The sequence below is a fragment of the Drosophila bipectinata genome, chromosome 3L, assembly GCF_030179905.1.
Source record: "Drosophila bipectinata strain 14024-0381.07 chromosome 3L, DbipHiC1v2, whole genome shotgun sequence".
NCBI classification, from domain to species: Eukaryota; Metazoa; Arthropoda; class Insecta; order Diptera; family Drosophilidae; genus Drosophila; species Drosophila bipectinata.
In genome coordinates, this window is record NC_091738.1 from 20621470 (window position 1) to 20636649 (window position 15180).

Sequence of the window (15180 nt, forward strand, 5' to 3'; positions counted from 1 at the left end):
CCGGACCGGGCCAAGTTAAGTGGGATTGCCCTTCACCAGCTCGTGGTGGCCCCTGTTCCCAGTTTCCAGTTCCCAGACGGCGATTGCAGACTCCCACCCTAGCTGGCTAGCTGGCTGGAGCTAGGGGCTGGAATCTACACGGCCAGAAATCGGCTTGACGAGGTCAGCTCGTTTTGAAAGTAAGGAATTTCAAGAGTGCTTCTAATTAATTAGCCAATTGTTATTTTTATTGGTTATTAAGTCAAAAAATAAAATAAAATTTAAAATATTTATAAAGAAATCAAAATACTCAGAAGCCTTTCGAAAAATCTATACTATCTCGACTAGAATTATTTTTAATCTATTGTCATAAAACCAGATCGCTGCTAAAAGCTTTAAATGAATGCAGTTTGGTTTTTCTGTGCACCGATCATCTGGACAGGTGTTCGAGGAGAACACGAAGTCGGGAAGCGTGTTGCTAATGTGCAGTACCATTTACCGGGTTCGCCCGACCTGCCCGACCTGGCCCGAAAGCTTTCAAATCGCTGGAAGCAATCGATCAGATTTAATTATCATCGGCAAAGCGATTACAACAATGTCTTCGAGTGGTGACATGTGGCTGCGGATGGCTGGCAGACTTTCGCTACGTTGAGTTATCCCTGGAATCTCCGCCGTCATGACTTGTGGAAGAGGGCAAATTCCCCGGGGAGAGGTCAAGCCCGGGCGATGACGTATTGCGAAGCAGGTTAAGGAAAACCAACCAATTACCCCGAACACGCCGCTAATTAAATATAAAAATGTTAACCCAAAACAAGGTGCGTGAGTAATCGGATTCTCGGCTCGGATCGGATCGGATCGCGATGCCCCCTGTTCTTTTCTGGGTTTATCCGTGGGGCAATTAGCGGGGGCTATTACATCGCTTTTCAACACCCATTAATATGCGGTAATACGATAGACTTTGAGCCTTTTAGTCATGGTTCTATATATGCTCCTACATAATAATATGTATTAATGGTGATTAATGATCAGAGCGACTTTGTTTGCGGTGGCAAGTGGTAAATAAAATTTTCATCCGGTTAGAACCTGCCTTGGTGGTTACTGCCACTGCCAGCCGTTTGATTTTTATTTATAACAATTATTGTGCATGTTAATTGGTTTATTCACCAGCGATCGAAAATGTATGAAAATTAAAGCAAACACTGCCACCAAACAAATTGGTTAACAAAAAAAAAATCAAGTCAAACCGGACCAAGAATTTTAAATTATATTTAAATTTGTGGAGGTGCATAATAAATTCCAGAATATTTAAATTGCGATTTGTTAATTAAATGCCGGCAGTTGCGTAACGATTGTTATAATTTTTACGAGAAATTCCTTCGATGTTATTGACACGCAAGCCTTTGACTTTGCCTTTATGTACCTTTTGGCGAATTATACTAAAGTTGGCTGAGAATTTCAGATATTCTAATTGGCCAAATAGGCGTGGCATCCATCCTCCGAACATGGTCCGTCGACATTGTGTTTAGTCACGGTGCGATTTTCACCTGCCGATGCCGATTCCGATGCCGATGTCGATGTCGATGCCGGCATTCTAATATAGCCTCCGGCTTTAGATTTATGTGTTGCAATATTGCATAATTTACGAGCTCGCTGGAATAAAAACTAAACAAATAATACATAATAATCACACAAGCCGAGGGGGACAGGGGCGAGAAGCCAAGAAAAAAGACTGAAAAAATATTGTGCGTCGTCGTTACGTTGCTGACCAAAAAGGTCATACAATTTATGCAGTTCTACTCGTAATTGTTGCTATGGCGTAAAGGCATTATATTCGATTGAATGCTGGTAATGTGCATTTAGTTCTCGCCACAGTTTTGTTGCACAGTAAGCGAAGAGTATATGCTACTTAGTTGGATATATCAGCTGCAATATCAGCAACAGAACCTTTTCTATTACGCATTCTAAGACCATTATGAAAGAGCTATTTTTAAGAAATTACTACCTGTATAACTATCAAATTGCAGTTAGTTTATTTAATTGGGAAATCCTGCTAATCAAAAAACAATTAAAGAGTTCACGATCGCTTCTTTAGGGCATTATATAATCACCGTCGCAAATGGTTCTTGGCTACGAGTAATTATTGCATTACACTTGTAATGGGCACGTTAAAATTGACTTTTATTGATTTCGTGTGTAGTTAGCGGCGGCGTAAATCAAGGAAAATGTGCAAATAACATGCAATCAGTTTGGCGAGTCGCTTAGTCAGTCCGCCAGTATCCAGTACCCAGTATCCAGTACAGTACATACTATACAAACAGAGCACCCCGTACACCTTTTACTTTCTAAATTTAAATTGCAAGCCTTGCTCCTCGAACTGAGATCTGCCCGACTTACATTGTCATTTAATTTGCAAGAAATTCTTAGTCAGTGCTGGTGTGGCCTGTTGGACTTCCGTTTGTGAATCAACTGGGTGAAAGATATCCCCGATTCAATTAATGCAAACAAATCAAATTATATCGAACTTAAAAATAGCGCTCCCTTGGACTCGTCGTGGCGTTCATTGAACCTTTGTCTCAGATTTTTTCTGGTTCCGAGCTGCCGGCCTTAGTTGTCAATATATGTTTGTGGTTTGCCATTAAGACAATGCTTTATAGAGGGTGTGGTTTGAACTTGGCCTTTTTGATTGAGCGATTATACAATTGGCAGGTATTTGCCCATTCTCGGTAGTTAGTAGTTCGCTAATGTATTGCGGATTAGGGGCTGTCATCGGGAAATATTAGATAATCCCCAGACCAGATAATATGTTTGGCCGCACTTTGATGATTAATGGAGCATTAGAAGAGGATTATGTCGTTATTGACTGGCTGGTCTCTGGCACGTAGACTCTGAAATTTACATTAACATTTACATGATCTTAATGCGAACGTCGCACATTATTTCATATTTGAGCGCCGCTCGCCACCGTTTCCGACATAATCAAAAGACTTAAGCGGCGAACTTGACTTCCTGCACAGGTGGTGGAAGCCAACTTCCAAGCAACCAACTGAACCCAACCACCAGCCCAGCTTCAAAGCCTCAAGTTCAATGGAATTTTCGTGCACGCGCCGCAAAGTAAAGCGAGATTTTTAAATTTAGAATGCAATGGCAGTTGATTAAATATTGCATTACATAAAATGCAAAAAAGGCAAACAAATGAGCTCAGCAAAGCACAGCAGAGCAGAGCTCGGTAACACATGCGATTCCCGACACTTGACGCTAATTAGTCGCCACTTTTCACCCTCGTTAAGCATTGAAAGTCTCTTAGTATCTGCCACTAAACATCATCCAGCTAGAATCGATCCAGACTCCGGCCAGCTGGACTAATGAAATTGTTACTTGTTTTTATGGGCAGCTGCTCGATTGAATCGTAATTAATGCAAATGTCTCTCAATCAGGAGGCAACTAACTGCCAACTAACACCCAACTAACGCCTAGAAAGTACTTGGCCTTCATTTTGACCAATTGCCAGACCAATTGCCATAGAATTTCGTATGGCTCGCCTTGACAAGACAAGACCAAGTATTATTTTGGCCAAATTTCCATAAGACATTCTTGAAAACAGTAGCTTATCGATTTTGGATAAAAAACTGGGCGTTAAGTGGAGCATATTAAAATAATTATGCAAACCTGAGTGTGTTTAGTTTTTTATCAGTTTTGGAGAAACCAGTTTGGCAGAGAAAACCCCAAAGCATGAGCCAAAAGCCCATTAAAAATTTGTCAAATCATTCGCTTAGCTATTGCTTACCATTGTGAAAATATATAGAACGTTTCCTAGGAAATAACCAGATAACCAGCAGAATTATGCAAATCCCCCAGAAAACCCAGAGCCATCGGAGACGTCTTCTTCACGCTGGAACGACCGCAGCATTTCCGATTTGTTAAATTAGCACAAAAGTGCCGAACAGAATAAGAATTCCGCTCACATGCAAAAATCCCCATGTAACTGGGAAAAATATCCACCTTTTTTTATACACTTTTTGAAAGTATCACAGCATCTGACCATGACTCAGATTGTGTGCCAGTCGTAGGCAGGCAGCAGTCTCTGTATTTGTTTTTTAACGTTTTGCTTCTTGACGCAAGTGCGTTGGGGAAGACCAGGCCGAGTCAGCTAACTTGATTTTGTGGCACAGCCATCAATTAGCGTGTGACTCCTTTGGTTTAATTGCCTGCCGCTGCACCTGTGCCGCGGGAATCCACCTCTTTAAACTGAATTTTGTGTGATTTACATTTGTTCGAGCACAAATCTCTTTCGAATCAAAACCAGAGACAGGCACTTGTGAAATGAAAAGCCAGAATGAGTGAGGATGGGGACTTTCTGTTTTCGGTTTTTGTGGGAGGACCCCCTCCCATGGAGCTCACTGGACTGTCACCGGCAGGTATCTATTGATTTTTGGGCCGAATGCATGCATCATCGTGTGGGAACCCTTTTGCTAATCGGGTCAATTGCTGGGGCGAGAGAAAAACAATGGCAAGTGGCCAAAAGGGCCCGTCACTCGCACCATTTAGTATATGTGGGCTATAACATTTAATATCGTTTAATTACTTGAACCAGTAGAGTGCTGGCATAACAGCTAAAATCTTCCGCACTTCTTTCGTGCTTTAATTTTAACTTTCTTTGTGTAGTTAGTTGGCGGACGAGGTGCATCAAACTGGTTTAGTTCAGCCGTGCTTTGTTCAACCGTAGCCGAATTTTTACGACAATGTGATAATAATGACAATATATGTATATACACACATATATTTGCGAAAAGCTACTTTTTACCGATTATTTTTGGGGGCTCGTTCGATGCCACTGCGTTGGTGATTAAGTTGGTGTTTATTTTTGGCCCAGTCCAGTGCGTGAACACGCCTCGGAAATGGTTTGGAACACATTCCCCCGTAAGTAAGGCAAAGTCATTAAAAAATCAACGATAAGCTAAATATAAAATTGTGATTGGCAGAGGGAACAAGAGTCCTCCAGTCGGGAGGTTAATAAGTACATTCCTTTTGGGGACATTCTTTCAAGAGTTCTTACTCTTACATAGAAAATGCGGTGAATATAAATATATATAGAACTATAAATATTTTATAGATAGGTAACTTCTTAAAATTAATCAAATTTGATTTTAAAAAAATATAAAATATAATAAAATAATGAAAGAAATGCGGTACGTCTCCTTCGAGAACTATCGTCCTCAGTGATGGAAAATTATATAAACTCATACTATATTTAATTAGTAAGGTGTTAACCATTTATAATTCGTTTTATAATAGTAAGAACTTCAAGCTTAATTAAATAAATTACTTAGGATTCGCTACCTAGTCACAATCCAGTTCCCTAATTATTTTCAGGAAACCCCGCTGAGATGATTTTTCTGCGAATAGTCACAGCTTGCCAATTCCCAAATTAATTGCTGAAAATGATTAACAACAAGACAGCTCACCATTTAATTATTAGTTATTTTTTATGAGCGCTTTCTATTCAAAATATACGTCAAAAGCCTTGTTTTGGTCCTTGTTTTGATCTCAAAAATATAAAACCCCCTGGCCAAAGCCAAACATGCTATGCTGCAGTGACGCTGGACTTTTTTTTATGGCCTTATGTTTTCGGTTTGGCGCACGTGACGTAAAATCAACAAACAAAAAACCATAAGTGGAATAAGCCAATCTAAACCAAAACAAACTCGAAAAACAAAACGAAATGCGAACGAGGCGCGCGGCTATTTTGCATATTCAAATGAACAATTTTACTGCTAAATGCGGGCAATAAAAGCCGGCGTCATCTTTGGCCAGTGAATCAGCCGCGAAACGGGTTGATCTTAGAAAGCGGCATCAGGCGGAGGAGTGGTGTGCCTCCCCACCGCTTCACAGATCACGTGGCACGTGATTGATACATCATCGCAAGTCGGTGGACTCCCCCTCGATCTCGGACAGCTCAGGCCCCTTGGCCAGCTCATCGATCTGGCCGGGGCTTCGATTTGGGAAAGCAAAACTTCAATATTATACAATAATTAGCAGCAAAAATGATTGCCATTTGTAATTAATGCACATAATTGCTGGGCCAGATTGGTGCTGTAGAATGTGGCTCGATAGAATGGGAAAAAAATAAAATAAATACAAAAAGCAGAAAAATTAAAAATTGAGAATTTTTGAAATGGATTCGTAATTGTATTATTAATTGCGCTTAATTGAATTATGAATAATATTTAGTGGTTGCCTAGGAAGTGCGGTCCTAGCACAGATTCGTGTTCTCGGAAGTTTTTCCAACAAGGGCGTCCGACGAGGGCTGGGAGATTGTGTTCCAAGTGGATCCGAGCAAGGCTGCAAGATTGTGGGAATCGCTATTGGAATAGGAGAAGGGGTACTAAAGCTATACACGCCGGAAGGTTGGGAAATTTCGCGCTCTGACTTCTGGTTTTACAAAATTATAATTGGATCGTTCTTTATATAGATTTTGACCAAATAGGTCGGTTGAAATCCTGTTCTAACGGTTTGGCCAACAGGAACTGCTTTCCCCGGATTTTTGAAATATTTTTTGCGCCACATTATGCCGACAATAATGAATGATTGATGGACGGAACCAAGATCCGTACTCTTGATATTCCCACTCGGGCTTGTGGACTACGTGACCAAGGCAAACATAAAATTTTTTAATAGAACAATAAGGTGGTGTGTGGCACAGTAAAAAACCCAATAAAGTCCGAAAAGGTCGTTTGTGAAATTTTTAATTATAGAATCTAATTTGTTTGAACGCTCTTTTATCTTGATGATTGATCATTAGGTCTAAGAAAAGAAACATAAACCAACGAAAAGAGTAAAAAGTAAATCCGTCTTATGTAACAAACGTCAAAAATTGCAAAAGCCAAATCATCGACCTTCGCGGCCGTCCGAATTGAGTTCTCAAAGGAGCCATTTCAAATTTTTTGTAGCAAACAATTAAACATTGTTTAATGGGAGGGAGCTGCCTCGTACCTCGAAGGCGGACGTACGGGAGGAGGGTATCGCCTAAATATGTATGTAGTCACTTATTATGGTTTGATCATGAGACTTCAATAAAACAAACAAACTGGTTTATTTTTTGGGATGGTGATGGCTATGGGGATGGGGATGGAGATGGAGTTGGCGATGGGTGGGGGCTTAGAAGCTAGTCAACCGTTAAAAGGTTCACGGCCAAGGACAAGGAAATCCCAGTGAACGGCCGCCGTCTACGCTCCGAGTTGCATGGAGCTCCATGAATCACGACCCCAACTCCAGTGTGTATCTAAAACAATTTTGTGACTTCTGAAACCTTGGGCGTGTACTCGTATATTCGTTTGCATATTGTGCGCCGGCTAATATCTTATAACTTTAGAATAAGCGGCACATATGCGCCGTGCACAATTAAATTTAAATATTTAATAAAAACAAAGCGGCAACAAAATAATCAGAGACTTAAACAGCGAAAATTATAAAGGCTGTGCCTCAATTATGCACAAAGAACAATAGTAGAAAACTAATGTCGGAAGAAAAGTTTCGCCGAAGCCGTGAAGGCATTCGAACGTGTGTGAGATTCAGATACTGATGGCTATATGCTCACATCCATGTATGAGCACGGCGAAACATAGAAACCTTAAACAGAAATTAAACTTTGATTGGCTTCCTAAAAGAGTGCACGAAAATCGGAAGTAAGTGTTTAGCTGAATGTGAACGGTATGGGGGCTTTGGAGTGGGCACATGACTAATGGGAAGTAAAATATCTAGAGCAGAGCCTAAGTAACATTCGTATTTTATAACTTTATACTATAAGAAATAAAACAAATTCCTTTAAATTAATTAAGCTTTAATAATTGAATCTTTTATCCAATAAATTAAAAAGTTTTTCACCTCCGATTTCCTTGTCACATAACCGTCTATAAATTGAATCGTAAATTCCACTCGATCGATCCAATTTGTATAATGAATGTATCGACTGACTGGATTATGTTTTTGCCTTCTCCAGATGTTCTAATAGTCCGGAGATTTAATAACTTAATGCTACCGTCCGCATCCAAGCGATGCGGATCGAGCCGGATCGGAGATCGGCATATGATGTGTTAGCTCATTATCGGCTCGTTAGCTCAATCAGTCGATTTGATCTACTAATTTGATCGCTCGTATTAAGTTAGTTAGTTGCTCGATGCAGGCTGCAAGGATGACCGGATTGTTGGCAAGTACAAGTGCACATATGTAGATCAATGGCAAATGGCGCTGATCGCGAGGCGGCGCTAACTGAATTTGGTTAAAAGCAGCGAACGGCTGGCTACTGCCACTTGGCATTTGGCGGACTGCGACCAATTTGAGAAGCTATTTGCAAAGCCAGCCTTGCCGTCGTTATCAGCTTACAGGAATTTATAATGCCGCCATGGCGTTAATGTTATGGCCGATCTCGTAATCCGTCAGCTGCCATATGCAAATTCCGTTCGCCAGATGTTTTGATAGAAAACTGGCACTAATATGGCCGTGCTTATCGCCCGGGCTTAGTTTAATGTGCTACATTTACGCATGCAAATTAGTTGTTAAATGTGCTTTTAAATTTAATTGATATGGCTAGGTGCCGCCTACTCTTTGTGCCGCCTACCCACTGCCACGCACACACTGATTCTAGCTGCTCTGGGGACTTCCTGTTTATCATTTGTTTGCTTCTGTTTACCAGCGGACTTTCACTTTGTCCCTATACCTGATCCGCATTTGCATCCGCTCTAGATTTGCTTGAATTCAGCTTGAGTCATTCAGGATCTACCCGTGATCTTTAAAAGTGACATATCTTGGAATGTATATGCTCTAGAAAAAGCCGTATTATTCATACAAGCTTTAGGAGTGCAGAGATTTCAAAGATTCTATTAACATGTCTACATGGCGTAAACTTAATATATTAAATTAAAACAACAATTCGATTTTAATAAGTTTAAGTTTATTGAAGAATGTGGTTTGAATTTAAGTCTCCTTAAAATTGTGTATACATGGCGTATACTTAATAATTTATAAAAATACCCTTTTATTTGGTTGGTTTTAATTTATTATTTTTATAGTTTTAATAAAGTTTAAATTTACATTTTTAAATTAAATTAAATTAAATTTATTAAATAAGTTTAAATAAAATTTTTAAATTTAGTTTAAATTAAATTAAATTTAGCTTTAGAATTTTAGAAAGGTAAATAAATACTTCTGCAACAAAATTAAACTAAAAAAGACTGAATAATTAACACAAAATGATTTGTTCATATAATTAAAATTTTATATAATTTATTGATACATTTATTCCATTTCTCCGCCAACACTGCGTATACTTAATTTTCAAGTGAAAATGTTTGGTATTTTTGTGACCTGTTGAGGATTTTCTAATGACGCTCCAGCTGGCCGAGACAATTCCACACAGCCCGGGTATTCTACCTTTCCGACTGACGCGCACGCGCTAATGGTTAACCCCGCTTTGAGCAAAGATTTACCAGCCGCCAGCCACCAGCCACCGACCGCAAAGGCAAAAGCAAAGGCAAAAAAAGCAAAAGCAACATGGCCAATGCGACGTTCTAGCCTGTTGCCGCACTTGAACTTGGTCGAGTCAGGCCCCGCGATTCTCGACCCACTGCTGGCTGGTGAGAGGAAACCCCACGGCATCGGCATCGCTGGCGACAAAAACAACAAAAATAAATGAAAATAAAAAATACCAAAACCAAAATAAAAACTGAAACAGAAACAGAAAAAATCCACTCCAGCTGGGCAACTACGTCACAGCCGCGTCATGCGAAAACCAGTCATCGTCGTCGGCAATCGGCTGGCCGTTCGTTCGCCTGTTAACTTGGCCGACAGCTTCGGGCTTTGGGGGTATTTAAGCGGCGGCATCTCGACCTGGAGCATGCATTGATTCGCTATCATTCGCTCTAAAGACTTGTGCCCAGCCTCAAGTAGTTTGCTGACTCTGTTTGTTGTAATAAATTAGTTGACAAGGATACCCAATTCACCCAATCAGTTTCGAGTTCGCGAAAGGATCCAGTATTTGAAGAAGACCAACCACCAACAAAGATAACAAATACCCGATCTTGTATAAAGTTATATATTATCGTGAATAGAGAGTCGAGAGTTCTTGTCCAGCTCAATTCTAGACGCAAACAGTTCAGTCCAGGAGCGAATTTCTTGTCCAGTTCCCCAGCCGATCGCCAATAAGCAGTGAAAGTGTCAACACATTTCGAGTGCTTATTTGCCAAATCAAACAAGAAAAGCGTAACCAAGCAAATAACCAAGCAAATAGTATTCTAAGTGTTTTTGGCAACACTTTGCGTAAATTTTTGTTAACACAACCACAACCACAACCCACAAAACACACAAATCAAAATGATGGCCGTTGCAGCTGCCCAAAAGAACCGCGAGATGTTCGCCATCAAGAAATCCTACAGTATTGAGGTGAGTACCCCAACCCATCCAACCATTAGCCAGATGAGAAATCCCAAGAGATTTGCCACAAGCCTTAAATAGAGACAGTGGCGACGTTTGGTCTACGTGACTAGTCAAAGGTTTTGTCCAAAAACTGAATCAAAACCAGTTGAGAGCCCCCATAATGGGGCATTTCTTTTCGCAAAATCAGGTGGCAGCCGTTATCCAATTAACACACCTCTAAGAACGGCGGCCCAAATCGAAAGGCAATCGCAATCGATCCGGCGGCGGCCACAACGAGTCGTGTGTTAAGTTATTATTTAACAAATAAGTGAAAGTGGCAGCCAGGGCAGCCCCTGCACTTAGCCTGGCCGAAACAGTCGCGCCTCATTGTTGACTCGTCTCTGTTTATGTTTATGCTGAGGCCTCCCAGTCTCAGCTTCCAAAACAAAATATGAAATCAATAAAAATGATTCAATGAGTGGAGCATCTTTCATCAGCCAAAGAGGTGGCCCAAAAAAAATTTTAAGAAAAAACCCCGAAACAAACAAAAACAAGCTGACAGTGAAAACTGCAACTGGGGGAAACCTTTTTCCCAAAAAATAATAAAACATACCTTTAACGGTTGCCAGTTGCATTTTTCCCCCAGAATCGCATTGGGAATTTCGACGGCTTTCTGATATGTCAAGAGAGCATCATACAATATATCATTTATCTTCGCACCTGCCCTCTTCGCAGCGGTGACTTCGCATTAAATTATCATTCGGGTTTTGAATCACAATTGAATTGAATGCGGTGCCATGAATAGATCCGCTCTATTCAAGAAACCCAAAGAAAAGATCTGGCGCTTTCACGCAGCACACCAGCCCAGGCCATTTATATAAGTTTCGAATTGCGCAATGGTCTGCCACCCAGCCACCTAACAGCTCACTGAACAAAAATAATAGCTCCCCCAGAGGCCTGAAGGTCAAGGCAAATGTCCAATTTCCGATGCATATCCTGCCGCCTCAAAGAGAGTGTCACTAAAATGCTCGTTTCTTTCCTTTCCAGAATGGTTATCCATCTCGCCGCCGCAGCCTGGTGGATGATGCCCGGTTCGAGACCCTGGTGGTCAAGCAGACCAAACAAAGTGTCCTCGAGGAGGCCCGCAACAAGGCAAATGGTAAGTTTTTTAAAAATCTGCCTTCAAATGGGGTGTAAAATCGAGTCCTACTTCATTGGGGTTCTATTTTGTTAGTTTTTCCTTTTTTCTTTCCTATTTTATTTATTTATTTTTTTTTTTTATTTTAATTTTTAAAGACGCTTCTCTGGAGGAATGCGTTCTTCAGGCTCAGGAGCATATTCCGGCCGAGCAGAATGTGGAGCTCCAGGATGAGCAGCCCAACCTGGAGAACCTGCCCATGGAGAATGACTATGTTGCAGGTTATTATTTATGATTTTTTTTATTTCCTAAGCCAATGAGCTTATTAGCTTTGATTTGATTTTTTATCCTTGTTTCGATTTGATTTTTATGATTTTTTTGTATTATTATTTCTGCCTTTAGTGGAGGAGGATGTGGAAATCGAGACCGCCCAGCCTGAGCAGTCGCAGGGCCAAGAGCAGGAGCCCGAGGGCGAACCACAGCAGCCGACCAAGAACGGTGAGCCGGGGGTAACAGTGGGCTACATAAGTAGTACTTAACTTCTGAGGGGCTTTTGAAAAGCGTGCGACATTGATTTAAGTGCTTAATATGATAAAGTGCCGGAGCAGGAGGAGAAGTCGTCGGGCGAAAGCACTCAGCCACACGGACAATTGAGTGGGAGCCGCCGTTGAAATGTCGCATTTCCCTTTTTCATTTGTTACGCTCGACTTAATAAAAATATGAAATGCGCTTGCCAGGCAACCCAAGAACCCGGCAACTCGGCAACTGGGATACCTCCACCCACGTAGCCTGCTTATCGTTTACGTGACCCTAAGCCCAAAATGATTGTTGCATCCGTTGCCGTCTCTATAACGTTATTCGTCTTCTTTTTTTGCAGATTATGGCCTCACCGAGGACGAGATTCTCCTGGCCAACTCCGCTTCCGAGTCCCCGGAGGCCGAGGCCGCCATGCAGAGCGCCGCTCTGGTTGTCCGCCTCAAGGAGGGCATTTCCTCGCTGGGCCGCATCCTCAAGGCCATCGAGACCTTCCACGGCACCGTCCAACATGTGGAGTCCCGTCAGTCGCGTGTCCAGGGCGTCGACCACGATGTCCTCATTAAGCTGGACATGACCCGTGGCAACCTGCTGCAGCTGATCCGCTCCCTGCGCCAGTCGGGGTCCTTCAGCAGCATGAACCTGCTGGCTGAGAACAACATCAGCGTGAAGGCTCCGTGGTTCCCCAAGCACGCCTCCGAGCTGGACAACTGCAACCATCTGATGACCAAGTACGAGCCCGATTTGGACATGAACCATCCCGGATTCGCCGACAAGGTTTACCGCCAGCGCCGCAAGGAGATCGCTGAGATTGCCTTCGCCTACAAGTACGGTGATCCGATCCCATACATCAGCTACACCGATGTGGAGGTCAAGACCTGGCGCTCGGTCTTCAAAACCGTCCAGGACCTCGCCCCTAAGCACGCCTGTGCCGAGTACCGTGCCGCCTTCCAGAAGCTGCAGGACGAGCAGATCTTTGTTGACCACCGCCTGCCCCAGTTGCAGGAGATGTCGGACTTCCTGCGCAAGAACACCGGATTCTCCCTCCGCCCGGCCGCCGGTCTGCTGACCGCCCGCGACTTCCTCGCCTCCCTGGCCTTCCGCATCTTCCAGAGCACTCAGTATGTGCGCCACGTCAACTCGCCGTACCACACCCCCGAGCCGTAAGTACTTTATTTTATTCTCTATTGGATGGTGATGGTGTAAGAAAATCACATCAAAGGGGGAAAAGCTCTTTGTTCGCCCCTAATTGCATTTGCCTACCCTGAGAGATGATGGTTGGTTTCCTGCCACTACCACCTCTTCCTCCGGTGGCGCTTCCGAGCTAACTTTTCCTGGAGCCAATTTGCCAACGCCAACGGCAGTGGGAGCAGGAACTGCGGCCTTCTGCCCCAGCTCATTTGCCCCGGGCTAATTGCTTTATGTTCGCATATTTTCCACACTTTTAACAAGCATTATTTCATTCTTTTTTTGTTTTTTTTTCCCATTACAGTGACTCCATTCACGAGCTTCTGGGTCACATGCCCCTGCTGGCCGATCCCAGCTTCGCCCAGTTCTCGCAGGAGATTGGTCTGGCCTCGCTGGGTGCCTCCGACGAAGAAATCGAGAAGCTGTCCACGGTGAGTTTCAAGCTTGGTTAATTGAACGGCAATAGTCGATATTTATATACAAGTGACCTTAGCCTCAAGTGCGGCTATGACACAGCTGGTTTTTTTCGCAACCAAGATCAATGTTTAGTCACTGCCAAAGTCAAATGCAATGATTTTTCATTACAACACTAAATTGATTCTTAAATGGTGGCAAAGTACCTTGATGATCTTGTTTCACAGCTAGAGATTAATAACAACTATCTGTCTTTGTGTTTACAGGTCTACTGGTTCACTGTTGAGTTCGGTCTCTGCAAGGAACACGGTCAGATCAAGGCCTACGGCGCCGGACTCCTGAGCTCCTACGGTGAGCTGCTGCACGCCATCAGCGACAAGTGCGAGCACCGCGCCTTCGAGCCCGCTTCCACTGCCGTCCAGCCGTACCAGGACCAGGAGTACCAGCCCATCTACTACGTGGCCGAGAGCTTTGAGGACGCCAAGGACAAGTTCCGTCGCTGGGTGAGCACCATGTCCCGTCCCTTCGAGGTGCGTTTCAACCCCCACACCGAGCGCGTCGAGGTCCTCGACTCCGTGGACAAGCTGGAGACCCTGGTCCACCAGATGAACACCGAGATCTTGCACCTGACCAACGCCATCCAAAAGCTGCGCCGCCCGTTCTAAGCCGAGGAATTGTGGGGAAGAGTCTGGAAAGTCCCAGCCTATGAAACACCGCCCAAAAATGAAGCAAAAAAAAAACCCCAAAACCACACAATCCACATACAGGTGCAACGGTCTCATTTATACAAATTAATTTTAAATTGACATACCGCACAATCCCTCGTACACGTAAATCCTTAAACCAAAATTAAGGCATCGCGCATTATTTTTTAAACTTTTTTGTTTACTGTTTTTGTTTGTTTTATTTTATTTAATTGTCATCTGAAGTTCTATTTGTCTGCACGCACACATGGTATATAAAAGAAAAGCATATTTATTTTGTTGATCACCCGACCACCCACCACGCCCACTACCACCCTCCACCCCGACCCGCACATTTATCACCGCAACTATTATTGGACCAAAAAATCGTTAGACTTTTAAGTGATGTGACAACAAAGCCAAGCAAAGCGAATTAAGTGAAGTTAAGAGCTGAGAAAGCAAAGTTCAGATACATCCGCACCACACATAATAGACAAGTACCACACAAAAAACCGCTTGTATACTCAGACACAAAATGTTTTTGTATTATTATTATCAACCATTTTTTTTCTGCCTCTCACCATATTTACCTAGACTATATAGACACGCGATATAGTTCGCCCGGTATTGAAAACTTAACGAAAGAGAGTATTTTGAAGTCGAAATGACAACATCATTAGGCAAACAAGACAATGGAAATGATCGAAATTCAACACAAAATAGAATTTTTACGCTGTACAATAACTGTAAACGACAATATTACTATTATTATTATTATTATCTATTATTATGCTTATGACTATTACGTATTGTATTGTAGGTATGTAGAGTTTAAAC

At 42.5% G+C, this 15180-nt stretch overlaps 1 protein-coding gene across 2 annotated transcripts; it reads left to right on the forward strand.

Moving 5' to 3' along the window:
• The first annotated feature begins 9862 nt into the window (after positions 1-9862).
• ple (tyrosine hydroxylase ple) lies at positions 9863-14702 on the forward strand. 2 transcript variants are annotated; one of them, XM_017239857.3, is made up of 7 exons: positions 9864-10413; positions 11434-11545; positions 11683-11805; positions 11927-12022; positions 12402-13221; positions 13551-13677; positions 13927-14702. In XM_017239857.3, the coding sequence occupies exons 1-7, from the start codon at positions 10345-10347 to the stop codon at positions 14323-14325; spliced, it is 1746 nt and encodes a 581-aa protein (XP_017095346.1). In that variant the 5' UTR covers positions 9864-10344; the 3' UTR covers positions 14326-14702. The 2 variants fall into 2 exon arrangements, with proteins under 2 accessions (XP_017095347.1, XP_017095346.1); XM_017239858.3 differs by lacking the exons at positions 11683-11805; positions 11927-12022 and having other exon boundaries at positions 9863-10413.
• Positions 14703-15180: the final 478 nt, after the last annotated feature.